The sequence below is a fragment of the Miniopterus schreibersii genome (assembly GCF_964146895.1).
Source record: "Miniopterus schreibersii genome assembly, chromosome: X".
Classification (NCBI taxonomy): domain Eukaryota; kingdom Metazoa; phylum Chordata; class Mammalia; order Chiroptera; family Miniopteridae; genus Miniopterus; species Miniopterus schreibersii.
This window is the reverse complement of record NC_138104.1, coordinates 10,780,062-10,795,593: the sequence shown is the minus strand read 5'-3', so window position 1 is coordinate 10,795,593 and position 15,532 is coordinate 10,780,062. Positions and strand designations below refer to the sequence as shown.

Genomic DNA, 15,532 nt, shown 5'->3' with positions numbered 1-15,532 from the left:
CCTGATAAAATAAGGGCAAAGCACCTCATTGTAGAAAACTTTTTCTTATGGAAAATCTGAGACATACGTGAAGGTCGAGAAAATAGCCTCATGATTCCCATCGCCATCGCTGAGCTTCAGCCGCCATCGAGCTATGGCCAATCCCATTTTGTCTGCAAGCCACATTCATTTCCTCCACTCCCCACCTCCTGCTGCTGGGTGAGCTTAAAGCAGATCCCACATATCATATCCTTTCTTCTGTCAGTGCATCAGTAAGTATCTCTAAAAAATAAAGACTCTTCAAAGCATCACCCCCCTGTGATCATAGACATAAACACTAACAAGAATTCCTTCAGATTATCCGATAGCCGGTGAAACCATCATGCACTTAGAGTTCAGCTCCCAGAGCAGCCACCCAATCCCCTCATCCCGGAGCCCTGCCTGAGGCTGCTCCTCAGCCAGCTTCTCTGCTTGCCCCGCTGCAGGTGCGGGATGCTGTGACAGTGATCCGCTACTTGGTGTGGCTGGAGAAGAACGTGCCCAAAGGCACGGTGAACGAGTTCTCAGGGGCGGAGCGGCTCGACAGATTCCGAGGGTGAAGGACCACAGCTGTCCTTTGGGGCTATCTTTCAATGTGGGGGATGGGGGAAGGGAGGGGAACTTGGTCTCCATACTTAGCGGGGAGGAAGACCCTACTTGTATTTGGGGACCTCTCTGGAACAAGAAGTGACCGGTTCTTGAGTGGTCCTGGAGTTGGGCAGGGAGTGTTGGATGACATTCTCCAGTCCCCGTTGACAGGACAACTTCAAGGGCCACAACCCAACGTCGCCCCCTAGTGTCTGCTTCACCACCATTCTCCCTGTGGGTAGCTGGTTCAGGTCTGTTGGCCTCTGGACCACTTGAGAATATCAAGTTGAGGATGGAGGTTTCCTGAGGGCATGTTTGGCCCAGGCCATAGGCTGCAGGCTGTAGGTCTGAGGTGCAGGATGCTGTTCCCGGGCTCGGGAAGTTTCTAAATACAGGGAGCTAGGTTTCTTCACTCTTGCTTTACCAAGAACACGCTGTAGGTCATATGGGCCTTGGTTCCCCATCTGTAAACTGGAGGTTGAGGAGGAATAACAGGTGTCTACAGTCCCTCCTTCTCTGACCTTGAGTGCTCTATGAGTGGTAGGTCAGGATTTGGGAAGATGGAACCAAGAAGTGGGGCTAGGGGAGTCTGGCTAAGATAGAGGGAGCTGTGACCTTCATCTGCCCTCGTTAGATATCCTGAGCCCATTCAGTGACCATTCCTGCTTTGTACTTTGCAGAGAAGAAGAATTTTCTTCGGGACCCAGTTTCCAAACCATCTCTGCTAGTGGTCTGAATGCTGCCCTGGCCCACTACAGGTACTTTAGGAGAAAGAATTTTCTAGGGCTCTGTGGGGGGATCTCAGTGTATGAGCAGGGGGGGGTGGTGGTGGAGGAGGGAATGCTCTGGAACCTGAGTCCATATTTAAGCTTTGAGGCCTTAAGCACCCTGGGGGCTGGGGGCAGGGAGTGGAGCCCAGTGGATGTGTTGGGGGTCTCCTTGGAATTAAAAGGCCTGAGCAATTTTCCTTCAAGAGGCTGGGACTTTGTGGGCACTCAGGGCTAAGGGATCTGGAAGGAAGGCAGTGCTGCTGATGGATGCTTTTCCTTGATGTCCTGTGAGTTATTCATCTTAGTTAATTCCTAATGCTCACAAGCACATGAGGAGAAAGGTCCATTCATTCAGCCTGAACCAACTAAGGTGGGCCCAAGATTTAGGCTGGCCAGATGTTTGGCTCCATAGAAAACAAACACCTGTAGGCCTGCATGATGAAGTTTGGGGGCTCAAGCTGACCAGATGCCTCAACCTGGTATGGGCACAGCAAGGATAGGTCAGACACCCTCCAAGAGCCAGCCTGGCCTATCCCAGAATCCCCTCCCCTGACATCTCCCAAGCCCTCATCTGCCTTGGCCTGGGTAGGAACTCCTCAGCTCTACAAACCTGCTCTCCAGCCCTACATTTGGGTGCCCTCCCTTCCTGCATCCTGGCTTCTCAGGCCCCTCTGCTCTAAGAGACAGCAGGGAGTTAGAGAAAGAGCCCAGGCCCAGCTCCCTCCTGGCTTTACCCTGTGACCTTTTGCAACCCCCTTGGCCTCTGCAGACCGGTTCCTCCTTATGTGAAAGGAGATGACTGCAGTGGATGCTCTTTATGGCTCTCCCAGCCCCCACATTCTGGGCTCTTCTCTCCTGCGTGGAGACCAGGGCCTTGCTTGTGAAGTAGAAGATAAACAGATACACGCTGAGGACATTAGTGGCAGAAGCTGAGAACTTTCTAGAGCTCTTTGGGAGATCATGACCTCCCCAAAGGAGTCAACCTGGAAGTCCAACCCCCAGGGGTGAGGGGGATTTCTCTGCTTTCATTCAGGATCCCCACCCTACCAAGCGCAGGGATAGGCTGCTCCTTTTCCCAGCATCTCTCCCCTTCTCAGCCCGTCAAAGGAGATACACCGCAAGCTGTCTTCAGATGAGATGTACCTGGTGGATTCTGGAGGACAATACTGGTATGTAACCCCCACCACGCCCTGGCCTGACTATCTCAGCCCAGGTACCCTGGGCCCGCCAATAACTAGCCAAAGCTTTCCTTTCCTGGGCTCAGATTCTTCATCTGAGAAAGGAGAGACCTACATTGAATGAGTCTTCCCATTTTTATACGGGGGGTGGGGGGTGGGGGGTCTCTCCACAGTGGGAAACACACAGAGACCGAAACAGTGACAGTGGGGCTGCCCATGCAGTGCCTCAGTGACAATCAGGAAGACTCCTCTTGCTCAAATAGAATGTTTTTAAGCCCACATATTATTACACAGTCTGAACAGCCATGCTTAGCAGCCCTGCCTGGCTACACAAACAGTGCACCCATACTCTCACCCACTCGTGCATCCCCTGGACGCGGCGCACACACCGCCAGGACCATGCATCCTCCTCAGCCCCCTCCCCTCACACCTGCATGGGTGAGGTGACCGTGTCAGGTTGAGGGTGGGGGCAGAATAAGGCCTCCAAAAGCAATAGGCAGGCAAGAGAAGCAACCTCAGGGGACACTCAGAGCACAGTTGGGACAGCACACTCATCAGTATGTGTATGTACCTATGAGTAGAAATGTGTGTGTGCTCCTCTGAGTGCATGCCCACCACGTGTAGTTTTTTTATGTTTTTTAAAATATGCTTTTACTGATTTTAGAGAGAAAGCAAAGGAGAGAGAGAGAGAAATATCGACGCGAGAGCGAAACATCAATCAGCTGCCTCCTGCACGGCCCCCACCGGGGATGGAGCCTGAAACCTGAGCATGTGCCCCCACCAGGAATCAAACCAGCAACCTTTTGGTGCACAGGATTACACCCAGCCAACTGAGCAACACTGGCCAGGTTTTGAGCTCGATCTCCAGTGGGGGACATGCAGGAGGCATCCCATCGATGTTTTGCTGTAAGCTGTTTTGATGTAAAAGGGTGCTCTCCCCCTGCACCAGGACTCCACAATGTGGGTGTCCACCTGCGTGCTCTCATTAAAATTAGTACAGAACCATGAAGTGAACGGCGTCCTTTTAGATGTGTTAGCCTTACACAGTGCACAACCTGAACACCGGAATGTGACAGCCATGCAGAATAGGCTAACCCCGTTCCTTCCAAATACCTGAGCAACCATTCATACAGCAGCCGAGCTGAGAGGAGCTGGAAGAGTTTCCCTTCGAATCTAAGAAGCAAGTGGACTGTGGGAAGCTTAGAGTGCGGGAAAGGAGGGGTGTTGGAAGGGATGAAGGAGTGAGGAGGAGTTTCAGTTTGCCTTCCTCAGGCCTGTAGAAATGGGGAATGTGCTAATGACAAAGGCACTTGGAATGTTCTGAGCACAGCTCTGGGAGCCAGCACAGCAGGCACTCAGCCCAGCAGCCTTTCCTAGAGGCCAGTGTGGCTCTTCGTGTACAGGAGACAGCCAGTGCGCAAAGGGGAAGTGCATTTGTGAGGTGTTGCTGGATTGGGGCATGCTCACAGCAGGGCGAGGTCAAGGAAATGGTCCCCTCACTTCTGTCCTGAAAAAGTCTGCCACGCCTTGTGTCCTGCTCCCAAAGAGCATTCCCCAAGGCCCTGGGACCATTTCTCCCCGCCCCCCCTCCAGGGGGCAGCCACATGGGCCATCCTGGGAGAGCAGCTGAAGCTGGTGGTTGGAAGTCAACCTTTTTGGCTTCTGGTTTCAGTTCACTGGGACCCAGAGAGGGACACGGCCTCTCAGCTTCAATTGCCTCATCTGTGCAATGGGGATAATGAGGCCTTCTCTATCTCCCTTCCCAGGGAGCTACCCAAAGTGTTCTATAGATGGTAAATAACTATCTGAATGTGTGTGTTCCGATGTCTCCAGGCCTCAGTTTCCCCATCTGTAAAATGGGACAAACCCCTCCTGCCTCTCACGAAGCCTGGAGGAAGCCTTGCTTTTAGAGTCAGCCTGACCCAAGCAAAGCCAAATCTATAAACAGCCAGAAGGGGGGTGGGGCATGGAGGTAGGGTGTGTTTGTGAGAAATCAGGACTGCCCGACAATATAGTGATTTGAACTTGATAGCTGTGCAGAGCTCCTTCACGCATTAATACTGAAGGTGGGCATTTGATGAGGGCAGCCATCTTCTTCCTTTCACCTCCCACCCCACCCCAGTCCCAGCCCTGCCACTCAAACCCCCGTGGAAAGCACACGGCCCTGATCCCTACCCCAGGTGTTCAACAGAGCTGGACATGTTGCTTTTCCTTCTACACAGGGACGGAACCACAGACATCACCAGAACAGTCCACTGGGGCACCCCCTCTGCTTTCCAAAAGGTAAGCATTGGGCCTAGACTTCCTCTACCCACCCTCATGCAAGGGACACCCAAGACATCACTCCACTAAGAGCCCTTTCATTGTACAGGATATAAAGTGAGGCCCAGAGAGATCAAGGAGTTTGCCCACATTCACACAGCAAGTTAGTACCACAACAGCCAGTGCTCCCAGGTGCTTCCCCAGAGATGTTTTCAGGACTTCACAATCCGTGTGGCTACTTGTGTGCTCTCATTGAAATTAGTACATAACCATGATGTGAGTGGCATTCATTTAGATGTGCCCAAGCTTATCATCTCATTTCAGTAAATCAATGAGCAAATGTTTATTTGGTGCTGTGTGCCTCGCCCTGTGCTCAGCAGGAAGGAGGAAGAAAGGCATTCCAGGAGGAAAGTCTTAGAGGTGAAAAGGAGCTGGAGCTTCTCAGGAAGCCATGAGGGGTGATCTGCCTGGTGCAGAGGCTGGGACCTCATCTGTGTGTACTAGGGGGCCTCTAGGGAAGGTGGGGAGCAGGGGGCTGCATTCACACATTCAGCAGCCAGGCTGTGGAGCAGGCATTGTGCTGGGAACAGAGAAAAAGTCAACACTGATTAGGCCTCAAGGAGCTCACAGTTTAGCAGGTTGAGTCCGCTGCCCCGGGCTGTCCTGCTGGAGATGAAAAACCTCTGTGTGTGTGTGGTGAACAGGACTCACCATGTTGCCACAGAGAGAAGAGGCTGCTCTCCGCCCACTTCCTTTCTTTCTTTTATTTATTTATTTTTAAATGTGTTTTTATTGATTTTAGAGAGAGAGGAAGGGGGAGAAAGAGAGAGAGAGAGATAGAAACATCGATCTGCTGCCTCCTGCACACCCCTCACTGGGGACCAAGCTCCCAACCCAGGCATGTACCCTGACCAGGAATCGAGCCAGTGCCCTCTAGGTTCATGGGTTGATGCTCAACCTCTGAGCCACACCAGCATGGCAGCCCACTTTCCTTTCTTTTTCCGCAAAGTAACAGCCCTGACCAAACAAGCCTGGCCTGCCAGGTTATCAAACCCCAACCCAAACCTAAAACCTTAAGAAAACTGAAGGATGATCATGATGATGGTAATGGGGGCACTAACCTCAACTGGAGCATTTACTCCACTCAGAGCGCCTTACATGCAGGAGTCTCCCTACTCCTCCCAGCGACAGTACGAGCTGGTACTGTGGCTGTCCCATTACAGATGAGAGTGAGACACAGAGAGGTTCAAGTTGCTTGCTTAAGGTCTCAGAGTCTGTGAGTGGCCAAGTCAGGATTCCAGCCCAGGGAGTTTGCCTCCCAAGCCCCTGCTGTCACTGCCTCAGCTCCCCGTCATCTGCAAGCATCCCATGGGCCAGCCAAAGAGAACTGCATGGGCCAAGCCCCAGCTTTGGGCAGGTCCCCCTCAGCCACCTCTGGCCATCTTCCAGAACCTGGGTGACCACACATGAACATGTACCTCCGTTCCAACACCCCCTCACACAGGCCTAGGCCCACCCACCTGCATATACACAGGTCAAACAGCTGGAAGCTCTCAGGCTCTCCTTCTTGTATGCCACATTACTTCTCCCTCTACCCCCCATCAGGAGGCATATACCCGTGTGTTGATAGGAAATATCGACCTGTCCAGACTCGTCTTTCCTGCTGGTACATCAGGTATGTTTCAGAGACCAGGCTGGACCCAGAGTCTTTAAGCACTGATTTCACTAGACTCAGACCACCACCCCGGGGGGGGGGGCGAGGGGGGGCGGGGCAGGGATTATATCATCATCTTATCTATATTGTATAGATAAGAAAATCCAGCCCAGAGAGAAAAAGTGATCTGCCCAAGGTTATATAGAGCGTCACTAGGAAGGCCAGGCCTTGAACCCAGATCTCCTGCCTCTTAATCTAAGGGTAACCCAGGTTGAGGAGGTTAGTGTGGGCTGCAAGAGGATTCCTGGAGGAAGTAGGTATCTTGACAGAAGGGGAGACATTGTAAGAGTCATCGATCCAGGTAATGGGTACGCCGTAAGGTGCCCTGGTGATAGTACCTGCTCACCCGCCCCTCTGGGGCCCCTCTGCACAGGCACCATCCTGGTGGTTGGCTCTGAGACCAGGGAAAAAGAAGGAGCAAGGTGAGCAATCTGGGGTCCAGCAGACTGACTGTGGGCCATCTCTTTTCCAGGACCAATGTTGGAAGCATTTGCCCGCAAAGCCTTGTGGGATGTGGGGCTCAATTATGGCCACGGGACAGGCCATGGCATTGGCAACTTCCTGTGTGTGCACGAGTGTAGGTATCCCCTCAATACTCCCTCAGGGTTCCCCTTCTTCTGAAAGTGGTAGAGCCTTTCACAGTTATGGAAATGACCAAGACCCTCAAAGGTGCAGTGACCCACCCAAGGTTACCCAGCTGGTTGGAGGTGATGCTCCATGGGGTAAGTGAGAAATGACGGCAGTTTGGTCACTCCTGCTCCCTGCCTGGCATCTGGGAGGGCACCAGAGAGAGGAGTAGTAGGTCAATACCTAGTAGCTGACTGGCATAGACCCTGCAGAAATAAAAGCTAGAGTCAATCTGGTCTGTACCAGCCCCAGGCAGACAATGAGATGGTGGACAAGTGCTGCTAGAGGTGCCCAGGGATCCCCAGTTACCTGCTGTTCCCCGGAGCCTGCTAGTTTCCAAGCTGGTGAGTACAGGAGAGCTGACACCTTACCTACATCTCCCTTCCCAGGGCCAGTGGGATTCCATTCCAGCGGCCTTACTATGGACAAGGGCATGTTCACTTCCATTGGTATGACTCTTGGGCTCCCTCACCCCACCCCCCACCCCAAGAATAGCCCAAGACTGTAGTCTAGGGAGCATGACAGGCACAGGTACTCCCAGGCTCCACTGCTGCCCTCCCTCTACTCCCCACTCCCAGTCCCAAATGGATTGTCCCACCCTAACCCCAGACCCCTTCAGCCCATACCCTCATTTTGCTTTTGGGAGTTGGTTCCCAGCTGTACATCCAAACTATAGAATCTCCAATCAAACACTGGGGTAACAAAACAGTGGCACACAGGGAGATGGGAATACCTCTGGGACCCAAGTGGGCCCTGAAGTCCTCCCCAGTGGGCTACAAAGGAGGGTGAGGGAGCTGAGGCCCAGTAGGTTGCCTCTGGGTAGCCAAAGAACATCTAACTAGTGGTGGGTCAGCCCCAACCACCAGTCAAGGGCAGCAAGGCAGCCATACCCTGTAGCCACTCCTCAATTGGTACAGGAAACCTGGGCTTGGGTCCTCCCCTGCTTAATGCCTCCAGCATTTCTGTGTCTCCCAGAACCTGGTTACTATCAGGATGGTGAATTTGGGATCCGTCTTGAAGATGTGGCCCTTGTGGTAGAAGCAAAGACCAAGGTAAAGTGCCTCTGATATGGGCTGAGTTTTAAACAGCATGGCAGTATGTGTGTGTGTGTGTGTGTGTGTATGTGTGTGTGTGTGTGTGTGTGTGTGTGTGTGTGTGTGTGTGTGGAGGAGCATGTACAGAAGGTCAGAGGAGAAGGACATCTGAATGTATGGACATAAATTTATTTGGAGCCTTCCTTAGCTCCAGAAAAAATCCATAAATCAGAGTTTCTCAAACCTGTTCGCATATTAGAATATTAGAACCACATAGAGAGCTTTTTTTATGTCAGTGTCCAGGTCCCACTCCAGACCAAATGAATCAGTATTCCTGCCCTAAATCATTGGTTCTTAATGCACATAATAATCACCAGGGGAGCTTCTTAGAAGTAACAAACCTATATAATAGCAACCAAGACAAAATACCTAGGTACCAACTTGTAAAAACTTACATGGAGCCTGGCCAGCTGGGCTCAGCGGTTGAGCATCGACCTATGATCCAGGAGGCCGTGGTTCAATTCCTGGGCAGGACACATGCCCGGGTTGTGGGCTCGGTCCCCAGCAGGGGGCCTGCAGGAGGCAGCCGATCAATGACTGTCATCATTGATGTTTCTATCTCTCTTTCCCTCTCCCTTCCTCTCTCTGAAATCAATAAGGTTATGTTTAAGAAATAAAATAAAACTTATATGGAGAAAATCTGTACTCAGGGACATCAAAAAGATTTAAGTAAATGGTGCTCTCTGGAAAGAAACCCCAATATTATGATGCCGGGGTGCATGCAGGAGGCAACAAATCAATGTGTCTCTCTCACACTGATGTTTCTCTCTCTCTCTCTCTCTGTCTCTGTCTCTCTCTCTGTCTCTCTCTCTCCTTCTCTCCTTCTCTCCTTCTCTCCTTCTCTCCTTCTCTCCTTCCCTTCCACTCTCTTTAAAAATCAATGGAAAAAATATTGTCGGGTGAGGGTTAACAACAACAAATTATGCCTGTACTTTTTGTCTCAGCATTCCCTCTGCCAGATATATATCTTCTAGATATAGTTACAAAGGGTCATCAAGATGTTTATATACAATGATGCTGATTGTAGTATCGATGGTAATAGTTCAAGGAGTAGAAACAGCCTAACTCACTGGTTAAATAAATCATGATCCCCGTACTATGGATCCTTACACAGCCCTTAGAAAGACTGAGCTGCATCTCCCTGTGCTAGTAGAGTGCTCTCCTGGGTTTACTACTGAAGTGGGGTGGGGAAAAGAATGTGCAGAGTGGTGTATGATAGGGTGCATTTTGCATGAATTTTAAAAATATATACACATATAAACTGTAAATGCCTAAAATATTTTCAGGAAGGAAAGTAGGCAGGAGGAGACTTTCAACTTTTATTGGGTATCTTTTTGTAGTTTGAATTTTCGAAGCACATACATGCAAGAGCTCGATGAGAGATGAAAATTATGGGCTATTTTTTCTTCTTTATACTTATCTCTATAGACAGATTCATCAATAGATATGTAGGTAGAAATATAGATAGAGATATATACAAATAGAGATTAGACAGATAGATATAAAAATCTAATACTTACCTTTAAATTACTTAATTGTAGGTTCCCAGCCCTGCCCAGAGATTCTCACTCCAGTAGTTTGGGGGGATGGATCTCAGAATCTACACTTTTATTTTATTTTTTAATATATCTTTATTGATTTCAGAGAGAGGAAGGGAGAGAGAGAGAGAAACATCAGTGATGAGAGTCATTGATCGAGCCCACAACCCAGGCATGTGCCCTGACCGGGAATTGAACCCTGATCGCCTGGATCCTAGGTCGACGCTCAACCACTGAGCCACACTAGGCCAGGCAGAATCTACACATTTAACAAGTTCCCTGGGTGCTGTGTGGATGCACACACTCTGAGAAATACAGGCCTAAGTCTAAATTTAGGAATCAGGAAGGAAGCACCAAAGGTGGGGTGCTAAGTAGTAGAAAGCAGGGTAGCCAAGTGCATTGTGGGAGGCTTAGGCCTCCCCAGAGTCTGTCAGCTCCCTGTGCCTGGCTTCTGGGTGGAGTGTTCCAGCCCTTCCTTCACCCTAACTCCTCCCCCTCACTTACTTCCTGCTTTCCCAACTTCCCTGTGGCCTCCCAGTACCCAGGAACCTACCTGACCTTTGAAGTGGTGTCCTTGGTGCCCTATGACCGGAACCTCATTGATGTCAACCTGCTGTCCCCCAAGCAGGTGAGTGCCCCTCAGCACTGTCTACCCTTCAGCCCCTTAGCCACTGCCTGCCTTCTCCACCCTGGGCCTCTCTCACCTCTGCTCCCCCTACCCCAAGGCCCTCTGCCGCTTCCTCTCTGCTGGGCACACACTGGGGTCTTCCTTCCTCACTCACTAGAGACCCTGGAGGTTCTAGAATGCTCCAGTTAGACCAGGTAGTAAATTCCTGGAGAGTCTGAGACTATGTCTCTGGACTCTGCCATCTCAAGTCCTAGAACTAAAATCAATCCCTTCCCACTCTGGCCCACAGTCCTCTCTTCTGTAAAGTGGGATAATGCCTGCCCTACTTACTCTCCTTCCTGGGCCTGCAATCCACTCCCCCCACCCACATCCCAAGAAAGTCACCATGACATTAAACAGCCATTGTGTCAAACTGCCTCTGAAAAGCCCGGGAGGATGCCTGAGGCCTGATGATGGCTGGGGAATTGGGAAGGAAGCACAGAAGGTGGGGTGCTAAGTGCATAAATCCCCTGTGGGGATCTACAGGGTACCTATGGGTACGTGGGCCAAAGGGGGCAGCTGAACTACCACAGCAGGGGACTGGATGGTACCAAGACCTCAGCTCTTGGCAGCTCACCCTGGGGATGACCTCCTCCCTCCTCCCTTTGCAGCTCCAATACCTGAACCGGTACTACCAGACCATCCGCGAGAAGGTGGGCCCCGAGCTGCAGCGGCGCCAACTGCTGGAGGAATTCGAGTGGCTGCAGCAGCACACAGAGCCCCTGTCTGCAAGGGCTCCGCGCGCCACCTTCTTGGCCTCTCTATTGGCAGCCTCCACTCTTGCCATCCTCAGCTGGAGTGTCTAGAGGCCCAGGACTCCCCTGCTAACCCTCTTGCTCAGTTCCCTTCACCCTGCACCACCCATGCCCCAAGAGCTCCTGCTGGCCCCAGGGTAAGAGAGCCAGCTAGTTCCTTTCCTCCAGTGAGGCCAGTAGGCCAAACCTTCAATCTGGCAGCCTGTTGCTGCTGTCCCCAAAGGCCAATATAGGGTAGTGCCTTACCCCCAGGGGTCCATGGCCCTGGGAGAGCCCCACCCCAAAAGCACCAAAGCTGTTCCTGGACACTGGCTCCTAACTCCTTGATCTTCCCATGCCCTTGAGGCTGCCTCTGGCCACCCCCACCTGTACCTGGCCCTACAATGACCTTCTGGCTACTGCCCACTGGCTGAAGCAAGGCCTGCTTCCAGGCTTCCTGCTATGCCTATAGAGGGGGAGGAAGGGAGGGTGGTTGCATCCTCTGGTGCCTTACTGCCAGCCCAGGGTCAGGGAGACCAGCCAGGGAAGGGGCGTGTACACCAGCCCTTCACCCAACATGTGAGCCCATGGCTCCTAAACCCTGGGTGGGCTCCATGCAAAGTGACAGGATAGGGAGTTGAGCCCTAGGGATTTGGCCATGGTGCAGGAGGGGATGCGGGAAGCCCTCTGCAATATGAAGAATACGGTCCTACCCGAAGTGAGGAACAGCCCAAACAGCGACCCCTACTCACTCTCTCAGATTTCCCAGCATGCGGGAGCCCATTTAATTTTCCAAAGTGCCACCACAGTGACAATGCTGTTAATCCCTCGGCATCTTTGGATGACCATTAACCTGTGAGACAAGTGTCTGGTTTCCCCATTTTACAGATAGGAAAACTGAGTTCCAGAGAGGGTAGGATCTGCCCAAGGACACATAGTGTTTGGTTGGGACATGGTGGGACCAGAATGGGCCGGCAGTCCAGCTCTTTGGACCTTTGGCACCATGGAGGATCCCTTAGCCTCCCTCCCAGCCCTCTCCTGGCTCTCTGAGCCCACTGTTGGTGGGGGTGGGGAGCGGGCTTTCTGGCCAGCCCAGCCAGCCGTTAGCCACCTGAACTCACATCCTGCTAGATACTTAAAACAACCTGGCAACAAAGCCTGCAATTGGGTTTTGCATTGTGTCTGCTGTGTTGCTGGGGACTGCTGTTACCTGTGGCTTTTGTGGTTGGGGAGGCGAGGTGGGGGTGGGGATGTGAGGCTCCCAGAAGCTCGGCTGGGGAGCACATGTGCTTGAGAATGCGCCTGTGAGCATGCGTGCGGTGTTCCTGTGTTCACATGCATGCCACGCCCAGTCCACCACCTCCTGTGCTAAAGGTCTTGGACCCCATTGGAGGGAACAGAGGGGAGCCTCACACTGGGGCACTTGTCCAATGTGGTCCAGGCAAGTTGGGACCACCACCTTTGCTCAGAGGAGCATTGTCTGGGAGAAGAAAGAACCAAGTTTCTGAGGCAGAGTGCTGGGTGAAGGCACCAGGTGGAGGAGCCCCCCAGCTTGGGACCACCAGGCCTAGTGTGCCTGTGACACTTATTCCCAGCAATCCTTGTGTCCAAAGGCCCCAGCTCTGAGCCAGCCTCACTGAGGCCCTCAACACCCAACAGTGGGCCTCTGTTGGCTGAGTCATTTGCTCCCTCACATGATCACCCCATGGAGACAGCTACCAATAATAAAATTACAGGTTCCACCACCAACGTCGTCATCAGTGCTACAGTCTACTGAGTGTTTAGTATGTACCAGGAACTGTGCTTTACATGCATTCTTTTAAAATGTTTTTATTTTATTGTGGTAGGAACACTAAATGTGAGATCTACCTTCTTAATAAGTGTTTAAGTTTTTACACTATTGCATTTTCTCAATTCCCACGGCCTGTGAGAAGGTTTCTTTTATTCCCATTTTATGACTGAGGCTCATAGAGATTAACCAACTCGCTCAAGGTCACTCAACAAGGAAGTGAGAAAAGCAGGATTCAAACCAGTCAGATGCCTCTAGAACTCACTCAGTGAAGGATGAGGAATGTGGCTCGCATCATTTCACGGATGAGAAAACTGAGGCGCAACCAGAATGAAAGAGCTGATGAACTGAGACTCAGACCCAACCAGTGTTCCCCACACTGCCCCGCTTCCCCAGCGCCTGCCCACCCAGACCTTTACCTTTGGGCCCTGACACTTGTTCCTGCGGTTCCGGCAGGCTATGGGCAGCAGGGGGGCCCTGGGTGTCTGACCAAGACCCACTCACAGGCCCTTCAGCCCAAGGTGGCTTACACGCTCCTCTTTCCCCACTTTAGTGCAAGACCCAAGGTTCTGTCTCATCTCCTCCCTGTAACTTAACTGCCCCTTCCAATCCACAATCTTGGGTTGAGAAACCCTACCCCAGAAGCATGGCTGCAAAGGGGGCTGCTGCCACCCTGGATCATCCCTTCCAGTGTCCCCTCCAGGCACACTGACCATCCCTTTTTAAGGGTTGCACTCTGGGTCCGGCAGGGAAACACTCAGGGCACACACAGCAAGGCTAACATAAGCAGAGGCACTTGACACATCCTTCGCCATGAACTGAAGATAAATAAATGCCCCTTGGGCTTTGGTCCTTTGTCTTTATGCTGGAGGGTGGGGCTTACCCCTCCTTGCAACGCCCCCCCCCCCATTGCCACTGCGGAACAAGCCATGTGGAAAAGCCCCTCTTCCTAGGAGTTAGGATTCTAGGGTTCTAGTCCCAGTTGTTCCAGCTATGTGACCTTGAGCAAGTCCCTTCATCTCTGGTCTTTAGTTATCCCTCCTGTAAACACCACGTGCCACCTGCCTCATGAGGTTACAGTGAGAGGCCCATAAAGTCCGGATGTGACAGGACCCTGTAAGCCAGGCAGGCACATAGACAAGAGATGATATGACTTCAACTCTTGCCTCACCTTTGGAGGTAGGTAAGGAAGAGATTTGGGACCCAAATTTTATATAGAAATCATCAAAACTAGACAGGCTTTCGAGCAAGTATCGAATTTGTGTTTTGCCAGCTCTGCTCCCTAGAGCCTGGTCTTCCTCAGAAATCTCACAAGACCTGCCACAGAAAGAGCTCCAGCCAACAGCAGCCCATGTGGGCTTCCCATCAAATTGTATTGGAAGCAGTTGCCGGGCCAGCTTCATGGGTCATCTGCCCATGCAGTAAGCACTTGATTTAATCATTTTTGAGCAAGGGGCCCCGCATTTTCATTTTGCACCAGGCTCTGCAAACTCCATAGCCAGCAGCTCCATGAACAAACAAACAAACAAAAAGTGGGTTCAATCCCTTCATTGTACAGATGGGGAAACGTCAGAAATAGGAAAGGACTTGCCCAAGATCACACTGCCCGTTGGGGCCAGAGATAGGACTAGATCCCCATCGTCCTGACTCAGCTTTGTGCTGCCTCCTTCCTCGCCTTCAGTGGGTGCTTCTGTCACTCCCTTACTGCCTCCGATGAGCAAATTGGGGCCCAGGGAGAGCTGTGTGAGGTCACACATCTATGACAACAGTGGTTATGATGGCATTGAGATACACATCTTGATGCCTTAAATCCTTTTTGGAATAGGAAAGAGCATGGGTAAGATGCTAGATACAGACATACATACATAGAGTCTGAACGGTTCATTTCAAAAATTATAACTAAGGCCTCACTCATTTGGCAGCCAGCTGGCTCCAGGTCTTCATGGATTGAGACTGTGGAAGGGGTGGGGCTGGCTAAACCAAGCCCCAGCTAAACCAAGTCAGCAGTGAATTTTACCAACTCACTGGTCACTTCCTCAAATCAGTGGTTGGGCACTCTTGAAGCCAAAAAAAAAGAAGAAAGAAAGAAAAAGAAATGTGAAAGATTTAATAGCAACTGTTTCCTCTCTGTCCATCCATCCCTGCCCTCCAAGGCAGTTTCAGCTGGGAGTGGGAGGTGCTCCCCAACCCTGCCCAGCCAGCCAACCCTTGCCCTGAGGCCGCCCATCTTCTCACTTCCTTGTTTCTTTGTGAAACAGGAACTGAGCAAGTAGAGTAAAATGGGTAGTTGAGAAAGCCCCAGTGGTCCATGGCAAGGCCATGAAGCTGAAAAGCTGATTTCCCTCCCAGCAGTCCCACGTAAGTAGCAAGTACTAGGCCCTCTTGCTTGTCACACCTCCTGTGTTCTAAAATAGCTTGGACCGGGGGACCCTGCCCTTGACAAGGTGGAGATACAAAGATGTGAGCCACAGAGTCATGGAGCAGTGAGTCAGATGGGGCCCAGATGAGATGTAGAAGCAAGCGCCAAGGCAAGAGAAGAAACACTGGGTGGAG

At 51.6% G+C, this 15,532-nt stretch overlaps 1 protein-coding gene across 2 annotated transcripts in view; it reads left to right on the top strand.

Annotated features, from left to right (window-relative positions):
* Nucleotides 1–12,934, top strand: part of XPNPEP2 (X-prolyl aminopeptidase 2) — a 28,002-nt gene extending 15,068 nt beyond the window's left edge. For both annotated transcript variants that reach the window (XM_081125608.1, XM_081125607.1), the window contains 10 exons: nucleotides 465–574; nucleotides 1,287–1,364; nucleotides 2,474–2,545; nucleotides 4,777–4,837; nucleotides 6,422–6,491; nucleotides 7,003–7,107; nucleotides 7,547–7,606; nucleotides 8,133–8,209; nucleotides 10,328–10,417; nucleotides 11,068–12,934. In XM_081125608.1, the coding sequence (XP_080981734.1) occupies nucleotides 465–574; nucleotides 1,287–1,364; nucleotides 2,474–2,545; nucleotides 4,777–4,837; nucleotides 6,422–6,491; nucleotides 7,003–7,107; nucleotides 7,547–7,606; nucleotides 8,133–8,209; nucleotides 10,328–10,417; nucleotides 11,068–11,262 (918 nt within the window). In that variant the 3' untranslated portion in view covers nucleotides 11,263–12,934. The remainder of the gene's footprint in view (nucleotides 1–464; nucleotides 575–1,286; nucleotides 1,365–2,473; nucleotides 2,546–4,776; nucleotides 4,838–6,421; nucleotides 6,492–7,002; nucleotides 7,108–7,546; nucleotides 7,607–8,132; nucleotides 8,210–10,327; nucleotides 10,418–11,067) is intronic.
* The last annotated feature ends 2,598 nt before the right edge of the window (nucleotides 12,935–15,532 follow it).